The sequence below is a fragment of the Dreissena polymorpha genome, unplaced genomic scaffold, assembly GCF_020536995.1.
Source record: "Dreissena polymorpha isolate Duluth1 unplaced genomic scaffold, UMN_Dpol_1.0 chrUn055, whole genome shotgun sequence".
NCBI classification, from domain to species: Eukaryota; Metazoa; Mollusca; class Bivalvia; order Myida; family Dreissenidae; genus Dreissena; species Dreissena polymorpha.
The window spans coordinates 189,127-202,481 of NW_026273369.1; the positions used below are offsets into that span (position 1 = coordinate 189,127).

The 13,355-nt window shown below is 34.2% G+C and overlaps 1 protein-coding gene across 1 annotated transcript; it reads right to left on the reverse strand.

The window, feature by feature from the left end:
- Window positions 1–379: 379 nt before the first annotated feature.
- Window positions 380–3,367, reverse strand: LOC127863890 (proteinase-activated receptor 3-like). The gene is made up of 3 exons (XM_052403576.1): window positions 2,930–3,367; window positions 2,122–2,236; window positions 380–384 (listed from the first exon to the last, which is right to left on the reverse strand). Exons 1-3 carry the CDS (start codon window positions 3,365–3,367, stop codon window positions 380–382), a joined length of 558 nt encoding a protein of 185 aa, XP_052259536.1.
- Window positions 3,368–13,355: the final 9,988 nt, after the last annotated feature.

Here is a 13,355-nt window from a genome sequence, read left to right on the forward strand (position 1 = left end):
AGTGTAAAACACAATTTCTAACGGCTTGTCGATGACATAGTATTGTTTCATTGAAGTATGCATACGCTCATTAATTTCACCATGAACTAACTGATACGTGTATAACGCATGCTTATATATTGTGTACAACCCAACAAATGTGTTACGTCTTCGACCGAAAAACATTCCATATGGTTTGATCAAACCAGTTCTAAAATTGTCAAGAAATAAATGTGCTAATACTCAAAGAACAAATAGTATTTTACGAAGTTAAGTTCTGTATAATGTTACAGATTCAACATGATTAACAAGAATTAATGTTAAATCATATTACAGGCTAACAAATTGGAATGTTAATAATGAAGTAAATATAGAAAAACAATTTGAAGTAAATTCAATGTTACCCTGTAATATGTTTAAACATATAAGAGATGTTGCATTTACTATGAAATGAAACGATACTTTACATGTATCTGCAGCTCATCGGAAACATAACATCAAGTCTGTATACAGACCTACACAGTTTTCAACTTAGTGTAAGCTTTTAAATGCCATTACAAATACAATGCGCATACCATATCATAAGTTAACACTTACGGCTTATCGCAAAAGTGCAAGAATAAAATCAAAATACGCACGCATGCGTTGGAAAAAGTGCGTTAAAACAATATTTATTACTATATTTTAGAATGCAAAATGTGTATGAAACGGCTCGATTAATTTATAGTTATGTTATACAGATATTTTCTCATTGTTGGAACGGGACGATTGGAACCTCAAAATAGCACGTGTATTAATCAAAACGAAAGTCACCTAACTCATATGACTCATGGCATCGGCCATGTTTTGCCTTGTTTATAATATTTTACAACGAATTACGTGGCATTAACATTATATTGTACACAATTTATATAAACGTATCTATTTAGATAAATATAATACAATGCCATAATCATGTACTTAATGTAATGCTTAATCAGTTCATACACTCATGTAGTAAATAGTATTGTGCATAACAGAATACACACTCAATTCCACTTAAAGCTACGCTGTTATATAATGTTTACAGTTTAAACACATACAATTGGATGTCCGGTTAGGACAGACAGAAAGACAAAAACAGTTTATTCAGACTTATACACAAGTACATCGTCTTCATACCAAAGTATACATATTATTTTTCTTCACGTAACTATGTATAACAAAATAACTTTACATAACGTAAAACAGACATTTACGAATACGCATGCTAATAAACTATCAAGTTTAAAGCAGTAAAAACATTACTAAACTGAAATTTTTAGAATCGCTTTTCTTATCACAAGAGCTTCTTAGATATATTTACAAACATTATAAATAACTGTTTTGTCAGATGAAACTAATAACTTGTGGAATTTAAATACATATGGGTTTATATAAAATTTATGGCTTATACATTGTTTCCTTAAATCAGTGTAACATCGGCATATACATATAAAATATTATTAATCTTCTAGATCAAAGTCTTACAACATAAGCAATAAAGTTCATTACGTTGTATGTTATTCTAGGCGTATCTTCCAGTTTGGATTCTCAAAGGATATGCGGAGACTCATTGTCTAACAAAAAATAATCGCAAACGTCTAGGATCTAAATCTTAATATGTTTCACATTCAATACAGCTTTTACAAAACTTTATACATATCTAATACAGTACTATTATTCATTTTACCGTACCGCTGTTGTTTAAAATTGTCAACAAGTCTACAAGGTCAGGACATTGCATCTCACCATGGCGACACGATGTCAATCCGTGGTTCGAAGAATTTGTCATTGGTTGGTGGTTACCATACAGGAAAGGTGGGGTTTCCACCGGGTACCCTGGCTTTCCACAAGGGCACAGCACCACACCAACATAAAACATGTATTTAAGTACAAAAGCGCAAAATCTGAACATTACAACTGTAATTAGAACTTCGTCCTTACTATTGTGAGTACAATCGTACATAAGGTTGGAGCGCTGTGGCACTCTCAGGGTCCTGACATTACGCTGACTCAGGAGCGGAAGTTCATAATACACTTCGAAAAACTCATACACATTCTTAAACGAGTGTTATTATACACACCTTAAAAAACTAAAACTTTTTCTCAACACGGATTTACATTCATTTCGAAAGTTTCTATTTATGATGGTATAAATTATAGGGTTCGCAGCGTTGTTGAGGTAAAATAAATGGTGAATAAAACTACCGAGTACTCTTTTAATGTGTGTGTCCTCCTTCAAAATGTCCCCGTGAATTGTAATTGCCAAACGAACAATCAAGAATGGCATCCAAGAGAGAAAAAGAACACATGTGACGCAAAATAACACTTTAGCAGCTTTAAGACGTCTTTCAAAATTGTTTGTACCCGTTATCTCGGTATTTCCAGTCGTTGGTTCAGTTGTCAAATTTCCAGCATTAACGATTTGAGATGGCTTATAATTGATTGTTTCCGTTTTTGTAGATGACGCAATATTCTTGTTAGATATACCAATACTTTGTTTATTCTTATTAGAAAAGGCATGGTTTCGGTTATTTTTGAAACGTGAGACCGTTAAAAAGTCAATTTGGTTGTGATTGGTGTATGAAGACCTGATTGGCTCTCGGGAGGTGCTTGGATATACTCTTGCGGCACTGGTGGACGCTATCAGTTGTGGTCTTATGGTTTTCCGTGTTCTATATGCCACGACAGCTACTTTCCAGTATAGTATTACCATTGCGACAACCTCTGCTAAGAATAGACCCATGATAATTGATCCAAAAACCGCAAGAATACATGATGTTTGGTATTTTACTTTATGGTGACAACGATACGTAAACAAGATTACATTATCCATTCTAATTTCATAAGTTGTCGATCCGTAAAATTCAAATAATGGTAAACTAACAAAAAGCGAAAACGCAGTTATCGATGCAATGCCCTTTCTTACGTGATCATCAAACTTAAGGTATTTCAATGGATGGCATATGGCCAAATACCGGTCGATTGCAATAAGAAGAAGGGAAAGTCCAGATAAAGACAGATTCCAGTGAATAAAGAACTCGAAAAGTTTGCACGTGATCTCCCATGTTTGGTTGTGTGGATGAAATAATTTATACAACACGTAAGGGTGGAGAATAGCGCAGGCAATCAAATCCATAATAGCGAGCAGCAGTATAAAAAGTATCGCCGACGTCTTATTACCCCGTTTTCCGTACACAAACAACACAAGTGTATTACCCGTGAGACCAACTACCATGAACAAAATCATCATCAAAATTATGGGTGCGTTGACGAGTGCGTCATTTTTGTTCAGTTCCTGTACTCGTTTGTCCCAGCATGTCTTGTTGATTGTTTCACTGCAAGTGAACCATGTGTCAATGTCCATTCTTGTTTAATAAGCCTTTAGGGCGTTTGTGTTCCGATGACAATCTTGAAGTCTTCCCTAAAATACAAGTGAATATAATGAATAATGGTAAGCTAGACATGAATAGATAAGATTAAAACAATTTGTCTCATCAAGCATTCATTCAATGTATCAAACGTTTATTTTGTCACGTGCGTTTTAATTGTGGTTGAATTCGTTGGTCATGTCTTACTCAACAAAGTGCTTACATTATGTTCAGCTGGCCGTTGTTTAAAAGAACCGCATGGTCAGTTGCTATTTCCCGTTAAAAATTGGTTCTGTGTATATGTTGAAAATAAGAGAAGGTCGCCACTTTCTAAATTCATGTTTGAAACCACAAACCAAGCGTTTTTATTCTCAGTATGTAATATAGTGTTGCGCTCTTTTGTTCAACTCAAACTCACGTGGTCAACACTGACCTCGAACCATGGGTAACCTGAATAATGCAGCCTTAAGTTTCAATCAATTTAAACAAAACGCAGGATTTTATTAAAACTGTTGTCAAGACACAGTGAAATGGTGAATTGTGATTTCATATTTTATGCAAACAATATTTACTACATGTATGAAATATTATTTGTATAAAACACACATTTAACGCATACTTTTAAACTACACTCGCATCAACTAGACATGACATACACAAATATAACACACGCTTACACATGAATTCAACAAGGGTACGCATTAAAATGGTCAATGCAATGAATTTAGAGTGTTAACTAGTTCAAGGGGTTCCAAATCTCAAACCTGGCTTAGAGTCATTCACTAGATATTTACAAGTAAAAACCCAGAGAAAATGTGTTGGATTCAGTGGAATATCGATTTTAATTCACGAGTGATCATGGAAAAAAATATGTTCACGAGTGGCGCATTCTATTTTTTATGAACGAAAGAATTAAAATCGATATTCCACCAAATCCAACACATTTTCTGTTTATTGTATGCAGGGCCGGATTAAGCACTAGGCTGCAGCCTTGGGTCCCGATTTTAGTTGCCCCCAACGGTAGGCCAAAGTTTCCTATGTATACTCTTTCTTTATTACTACATTTTACGTGTCTATGGGGATTGCGGTAGAAATGTTATGTCAGATTTTAGCAGTATCCCGATGTATATCACATTGTAAACGTTGAATGTATTATGCTATCAATTTCTTTCTGTGTTGTATATACATTCAGAACTATTAGTTTCTCTGTTTATTATACGACTTGTCCGTATGATCATGACAACATCTGGTCCGTTTAGTTCGCTTTTATTTACTATGCTGGATGCACCAGAAGGGGGCCTCTTAAGATATGCAGCACACCATTTCTTCTTTGTGTTATTGGATGTAAATACACTATTAACGGAGCCAATCACTGGCTTCAGATTGTTGTTAATACCGTTTCACGGTTTCCGAGCTCAATTTACCCTATGTTCATAACCTGCACAATTTTGTTTATGCATCATTCCTCGATAAGTGTACGACCAGATTACCACACTTACCCCTTGGATATTTCACTGACTAATCAGATTCCTGACACATGCCACCCGGATTTCTCACAATTCCAGTTAATAACTGTCAAGGTGTTTTTTTTAACATTAACACGCGTGAAAAACTATCTGAGAAACACCAGGAGTCGCGAAAGGTTGACAGCATTGTGGCTACTGTCTATTGAATTTCAAGTCCTCCGAGAACTAGACTTCACACAGCTGATCGTTGGCTATAGCCAGCTGAAGTGTCGTAGAAGTGACTTATAGAATGGAATCTATTACATGCAATATAAGTATTAAGTTCAGTTAATAAAATAGTTATACATTATTTAACTTGTTTTGCTTCAAATATAATGTAACTGCCAACTGTGTACAAATGAAAGTTTTATGATTTTTGTAGACGTAGAATAAAGTATGATTTCTAATATACAAAAGAGGGACCAGAGCGAGGGGGGCCCCCTGTAACATGTGCAGTCTTGGGCCCAAAAACAGCTTAATCCGGCCCTTATATTTTATGCTTTTTTCAACTTTTATTATCCCCACGCTTTTTGGAGAAAAAGTGGGGATATTGCGGTGATGTCCGTCTGTCCGTCCGTGCGTCCGTCATGGCCACCTGCTCCTCCTACACTATAGCACTAGAACATTGAAACTTACATACATGGTAGCTATGAGCGTATATGCGACGGTTACAGTGGCGGAATTTCGACCTGACCCCTGGGTCAAAAGTTATGGGGGTTGGAGCGGGGCCGGGTCAGAGATTTTCCTGCGATCGTGATTCGAAAAAGGCTCATAACTACTGTGTCCCTTCAGATAATGTTTTCATATTTGATATGCATGTGTATCTAGACAACACCTATCCATGTGCATACAATTTTTGACCCCTGTGACCTTGCTCTTGAATTTTGTGTCAGCTTTTAGTTTTCGAAATCTGCGACCGCGATTCGAAAAAGACTCAGAACTACTGTGTCCTTTCAGATATTGCTTTCATATTTAGTATGCATGTGTATCTGGGCAACACCTATCCATGCGCAAACAATTTTTTACCCTGTTACATTGACCTTGAACTTGAAATCAGCGTTCAGGGTTCGAAATCTGCGACCGTGATTCGAGAAAGGGTCATAACTACCGGTCCCTTCAGATATTGCTTTCATATTTGGTATGCATGTTTATCTGGACAACACTCTATGGGCATAAACATTTTTACCTCTGTGACCTTGAACTTTGGGCCAATTTTCAGGTTTTGAAATCTGCGACCGCGATTTGAAAAAGGCTCATAACGTCTGTGTCCTTTCAGATATTGCCTTCATATTTGGTATGCATGTATATGGACAACACCTTTCCATGCGCATAAAATGTTTGACCCCTATTACCTTGACCTTGAACTTAAGTTCAGCGTTCAGGTTTCGAAATATGCGACTGCAATTCGAAAAAGGCTCATACCTGTTGTGTCCCTTCAGATATTTCTTTTATATTTGGTACGCATGTGCATCTGGACAAGACCTTTCTATGCGCATGAATTGTTAATGCCCCCGGTAGGGTGGCATATAGCAGTTGAACTGTCAGTCAGTATGTCAGTATGTGTGTATGTGTGCATGTCAGTCTGTCCGTCCGTCCGAATAAAACCCTTTACGTTGGCCATAACTTTTGCATTATTGAATATAGAAACTTGATATTTGGCATGCATGTGTATCTCATGATGCTGCACATTTTGAGTTGTAGAAGTTTAAGGTCAAGGTCATCCTTCAAGGTCAAGGGTCAAAGGTAAAAAAAACTTTTTTTTCAAAGCGGCGTTTTCGTGAAGCTGCACATTTTGAGTTGCGGACGTTCAAGGTCAAAGTCATCCTTAAGGTGAAAGGTTAAAAAAATCAAAGCGGCGCAATAGGGAACATTGTGTTTCTGACGAACACATCTCTTGTTTACCACTGTGACCTTGACCTTAAACTTAGGGTCCACGTTTAGATTTTTAAATCTATTATGTGGTTATCTACCCAATCAGAAGAAGTGCAAGCATTTTCATCGGACAAAGGAATTTTCAACAATAAAGCTTGTGTATTGAAAACACAAATAGAGTTACACAGTATTGGCGCAGAGATTTTATTGTAGTCAATTCTTTGTGTTAACTCATCTGTGAAATGGTTTAGCTCATCCATTAAATGTTTATACAAGGGATTATAAAATATTGACGCAAAGGGACACCTATATATGAGAGAAGAGATAGAATGCAGTAAAGCATAAAAAGCATGAGAAACTGATGGAATAGAGCCTCAAAAAACTATAAACGGACTGAAACTTTCAATTTGTTCAAATACTCTTTTAGACTCATTACTGAAAAGTTCAAGTAGGAAAAATGTGAGAAACAATTTAAGGCAAGATGGACTTTGAACAGGCACATCAAATTCGGACATGAAATTCAACATTTTCATAGTTGTGTACAATATTGCGAAAGAAAATTTCTGAGACGCTACTATTAAGTCAACCATTTTACCTCAAAACATAACTTTTCCAAAACAGAAGCAAGAAGATTGGCTATAAGAGAGCATGTTCAGCCATCTCATAAGTCATTTCAATGAGGATGACATGTACATAATGGACGTCAGTGAAGTTGATTCAGTATTAGATTTGTTAGGAGAGCAGGATGAGGAGGAGAAATTAGGGCATATATTTTTACTCATTTTGTAGGTTTATTTTACATTAACTTCTTTATTTCTACACCGAATAACATCAATTTTAAACTTAAATACGGTCAATCTCAATTATGCATGGTCTTATTACCAACCCTTAGGCGCCCCTGGGTCAAACATGCGGCGTGTGGATACGCGTCGGCCTCTGCCGCGCTATTTCTAGTTTATATTGTAAAAGAGTTTTACTGGAGAATTTCGCTGGAATTATGACGTTATTTCGTAAAAAAATGACGTCATCTCACAGTAAAAAGTCAATTGAATTGTCGAATTAGAGTAGTCTCCCATTCGGATAGGTATCGCTCACTTCCATTATGTTAAAAGTAAACAGCGCAAAAAGTAAACCATGGAAAAATGCTATTGTCGTATGGGGACGATTGAACTTTACCGGTACGCAACACTTAACATCTAACAGCGTACCCTAACCCTAACCCTTAACACCTTACACATAACAACTAATCTTTTTTATACTATATATTTCCTTAGTATGGGGGCTACCGCCCCCAAACCCCCGCTTTGTCGATTGTGGTAAACAACTGCGTACCGGTAAAGTTCAATCTAGCCGTCGTATGCTTGAATTTCAAAATTTGGGACACGTTGGCAGATATGGCAAGCCTGTAACGCTGCACTAATTGCAAAGAAATAATGCCACGAAAACCGCATGGATTAGAGCTATAAGCAGGCAAGATAGGAAGCCAACCGGGTAGGTATCATTAGTGTATCGACATCTTATATGTCGATGTACATAAATATCGTATTTGTAGGAGTGGTACACCATGTACATGAAAAGCAGTATAATTATTAACATTTTGTTAATCTTAATCGGTTAATAAACTAATTAAATTCGATTTAATATGGCCTAATGTTTTGACATTTTACACCATGATTTGCTAATCTTAAACTTGAATGATTACTGTAAATTGAGCAGATTGTATTGAATTTTTATGTTTCCTGACCAAACCAATGTAAATACCCACAATCAGCTACTCTATTCCGTGAATGCCTGAAATTGTATTCTAATGAACTTAAATGGCATTATAATGAAAACATTAATACAACATAGAGCTATTTTTTATCTATATTTCTTGGTACACTTACAGTGGATTAAACACCACCACCCTGCCCCACTTTGTATATTAATTTATTTGCCATGTTACACACAAACATGCATTTTTCATTTATCACTATGACAAATTTAAGGTGTACTGGCTGTTTATTTTATTTTTTCGGTATCAAGTTTAACCCGTTTGTGTATATTGATGTTGCAGATACACCAGGGTATGGTATGATTATTTGTGGGTGGAATTGGTTAAAACTCCATGAACAGAAACAAGGTGCTAACAAAATACCTTGGGCAGAAGATCCTTTCTAAGTAAAGATATGTAAATCCCTAATAAAGGTAATGAATTACTGGTTCAGCCTTTCATCGCATTTTAAGTAATTTATCACTTAGGCATTTGGTTATTTGAATTTTAGAATGATGTACCTCCTGTGTATTAAAAACTGTATTGTTATTTGCATTTAATCAGTATATTTGTTTGTTGTTGTATTTATATAAAATGCACACAAACATGAATTTATATCTTACTGTTACTTTTTTGTTGTGTTTGAAAGTGCTGATCAGTCGTAATGATTCTTCAAGTCAACAGAGTTAGAGTCATTTCTGGGATCAGATTGAATTATTTTATGGGAAATTATATCAATATGTATCGTCTCCAAAATAAATATATCTTTGATCTTAACATTAACATGTCTTTAGTTCAAAGACTTTTAAGATTAACCATCCCTTTTTTAATATGGAAGTGAATTGTCTTTTTTAGAACAAAACATAATATACTCTATTTGAAAGGAATAGGAAACTAACATTAACTTAATTTGAAAACCATTCAAATAAACATTAAGATTTATGTATTTATAATAATAAACATACCTTTACTTGTTTTAGCTAGATTGCATCCAAAGCCTTAGGCTTATTGAGATACTATCGAGTCTGTTTCCTGGGAAGAACCAGTACATGGTGTATTTGGAAAGATCATGAGAACGCTATCCAGGTAGGGATCAAACTTACGGCCTCCCAATCGCTAGGCAGGTATCGTTTCTAGTATGCCACAGCGAGATTATTAAAAGATACAATATATATAAAATAAAAAATTTAAAATTCATTCATGTAAAATTTATGTATTTCAGCTATGCCAAGTTACATGCTGATGACACCAGTGTCGGTAATGGCAGCTCTGGAAGTGTCGGTGAACAGGCATCTCCTGACCAGCGTGAAATCTCCACATATATCCAAAAGATCAGAAATAACAATGGAAGACATTAATGCCTAATACGATAAAATCATGTTTTATACTGGCCTGTCAATTTTCGTTATTTTTAATTCGTTGTTTTTAGATTTTTAGAATTTGGTTCCGACAAGTTATGTACTAAAAAACTGAACATTGTTGAGATTAAGACAGTGCGTAAAAGAAAGTTAAGACCTGTTGTTGAGTTTCAATGACATAGTAAACAAATTATTTAATGCAACAAATTGAAAATAAGTCTTCAGTGCTAGTACTGTATTGATAAATAAAACATTTTTTAATTTTGAATGAGTTGTATCTTTTAATTGTGTTTTTGTTATTTGAGTGCTATGTACAGTCACATGCTACAGTAAACTATTCTTTCAAATCACATATTTCATAGGCCATATAAGTATAGATTGGTATATGTATCATAACAGTATATCTTCATTTCCCAATTGATTAAAACTAAATAATTGGCCACGTTTAAAAATATTGAACCAAAAAAGACTTGACTTGCTTGAAGAATAATATGAAAATATTTGTCATTGTTATTTTGCCAAGATGTATTAATAAGTATATTTCTTTGATGTCAGAATGAAACACTTCAGGTAACTGTAAAAAACTGACGGACACTTTTTTGGTTCATCATAAATGAACATATGTCTAATTACATAATTTTGCAGACCATTCTCAAAATTATGGGATAAAGAGATATTGCTCATTTTGAGAATTTTCCACTTTTACCACAATTAATTCCACCAAGTGTAAGTTATTTCTTCTTTAATTTTTTTATTAATAGTTTAAGAAAATTATCTAGACACCTATTTACTCTATTGTGCGGACATGATTTGAACCATATTGCTGAATGAACAATTTAATCATAAAAGGCATTTACTTCTTTTCTTAAAAGGTTTACACTACTAACAAAGGCTCAAATGGAATTGAAATAAATGAAACTTCCCCCAGATTTGCAATATAAATGTAAAATGTAACAAGATTCTTCTATGAAAAAGACAATACAATTTATCTCTAGCTATACTATAAATATGAAAAACTAAAATTAAGGAGACACTCATTGAAAATATTCATGAAAAATAATCCAATCAATTTAATTTCATGTGATTAATCATTAACAGTAAAAGCGTTATTATTAATCGACTTGAAATGAAATCAGAATCTGAATGCAAGCAGACGAAAAAGGCACTTGCTAAATACATCAACTCAAATTTTTGGGGCACACAATCTTTGTTCTAGAAGGAGTGCTGTATCCGAAGAAGAACTCGGTCAATTAATTTTGTCAGGGGACATTGAAAATAAATAAAATAACACTGAACTATGACCAATCACTACACCCTCACACAGTATTACAGTGGAAACCCTCTAAACCGGATCCTCTCTATACCGGATTCCTCTTTAAACCGGACAAATGGTCCGGTCCCATTTTTTCCCCCTTTAAAACCATGCGTAAATATCTCCTCAAGACAGGAATCCCCTCAATTTCGAATACCGGTCATTCTTTGGATCAACATTGGGTAATTCCATACGTAATTGTATCTCTCTAAACCGCTCAGGGCCGGTTAATTGCACCTCAGACCTAGTGTCAAAAAGTTGTGATTAGCGGATTAACGCGTGAAATTAATTAAGGTGGTCGAAAAAATTTGCAAACTGTTAAAATCGCAAAACAATTTTAAGACATTTATACATCACATGTATAAGAAAATATTTAAAATCAATTCAAAACATCATAATTTATTATCGTAAAATCAATAAATTTACTCTTAACTGGTATATGAAACTGATAGTCAAGTGGGACAGTGACAGAAGAATATCAATCAATATTTAAATAAACCCCACATTAATGAGGTGTATGAATCAATGAAAACCCTTACAGAAACGTAATAAATGTTCGGTATGAATTGAATAATGCAACTGACACAGTTTTAAAAGCAGAATGCTATTATCAGTGTTGCTAATCTTTTACTGATGGAAAGTTCTGGGTCGCGAAATTATATGGCAATACAACATTAAAATGCTAATGTTCACAACAACTAGAACGATAAGTATATCAATCAATGAAGAAATTACTGTATACGTAAATTTTGATTGAAATGAACAGTAAATATTACAATTTCTGAGATCTGAGATGCAGCACTTGTTTCGTTTGGTTTGTTTACCTTTTACCCGATACCTTCCCGAATGGGAGATAACTCTTGATCGCCCATAGTTTCGAAAAGACCGAATTGATAAGACATGGTTTTACATGTTAATGTGACTTTCGATGTATGCGTTTCCAGCGAAGAAGCGACATTACTCGCTTAATACATTCATTGATGTAAAATACAAAACATTTACTTTATTCTTTTATATCGGAATATCAGTTGCATGCAGTTTTGAAATTGAATAAAAACAAATCGTTTTTTTTTCTTGACACAACATATTCAATCTTTTTATAACAAACTAACATAAAATATTTGTCTTCGTTTTAAAGAATGCCCATATATATTTATATAATCTTAGTACAAATTATATTGTTTCGTATTTATTTCATATATCTTTCGAAAAGTCAAAGTTTGTAGACAAATATTAACTGCTGTCTTCAACCATTTTTGACATGGTAGTAATAGTAATGAAAATAATAGTAATAGTTCGTCATAAATAGAAACATATCGCATATATGCTTAGAAATATAAATATATCAAAGTTAAAATCTTATAAAATCAAAATTACACTTACCGTAAAGCTTCCGTTCGCTGTAAAGTCTCTTGAAGCAACTGATATTAAGGCAACCGTAATAATGATATAAAAGATTCGCGATTGCCACTATCAATACACCAGCGTCTACAGTGATTATTATTTTTCCTGGCAAAAGCCTAAGTTACCCTAAGGAATCGATATCAAATGAAGTGAAATCGCATTGTAACAAATGACAAGTATGCAATACAGAATCACTCTTACCTAAATAATCTCTTATAAGTAGAAAATAAATATATATATTTTGTCGTAATTGTTGTATATATTTCCAATAAATAATAAGTTTGACACTGATTATTATATAACAGTAATTACTATTCATTGGTTTTTGTATTACCATGCGTGACATAAATATTGGATCATTCACCGAACAACAGTTGTTATATTTTGTGCTTAGTAGACCGATGTAGATTAAGGAATAATATTCCGAGTTTTCTTTTTGAAACTATAGTAACATTATTCTATATGCTTGTGAAAATAATAACATATGGTTATTTATAAACTACAATAAAACTAATTGTGTCCGTAGTTGTCGCTTCTCAACTAATTAGTGTGCTTCTATGCTGTTGTTGATTAAACAAATACGCATGGGAGCATTTTTCCGTAAGTATATTAAGTCTACGATTCAATGGAAGATATGATCAATGTGAAACACGCTTAATCGAGTAATTCCAATCAAAAGAACTTCAACTAAAGGGGTTATTTCTTCTTATTAAAAGATAGCAAGATACTTTCAGCATTTGCTTTCCACATACTGATTAGTTTTATGCCACAAAAGTGCTT

Coding starts and splice junctions, on each gene's coding strand:
- LOC127863890 (XM_052403576.1), bottom strand. CDS start 3,367: ATGGACATTGACACATGGTTCACTTGCAGTGAAACAATCAACAAGACA. Junction 2,237..2,929: donor ACCTTAAGTTTGATGATCAC/GTAAGAAAGGGC, acceptor GACATTTTGAAG/GAGGACACACACATTAAAAG.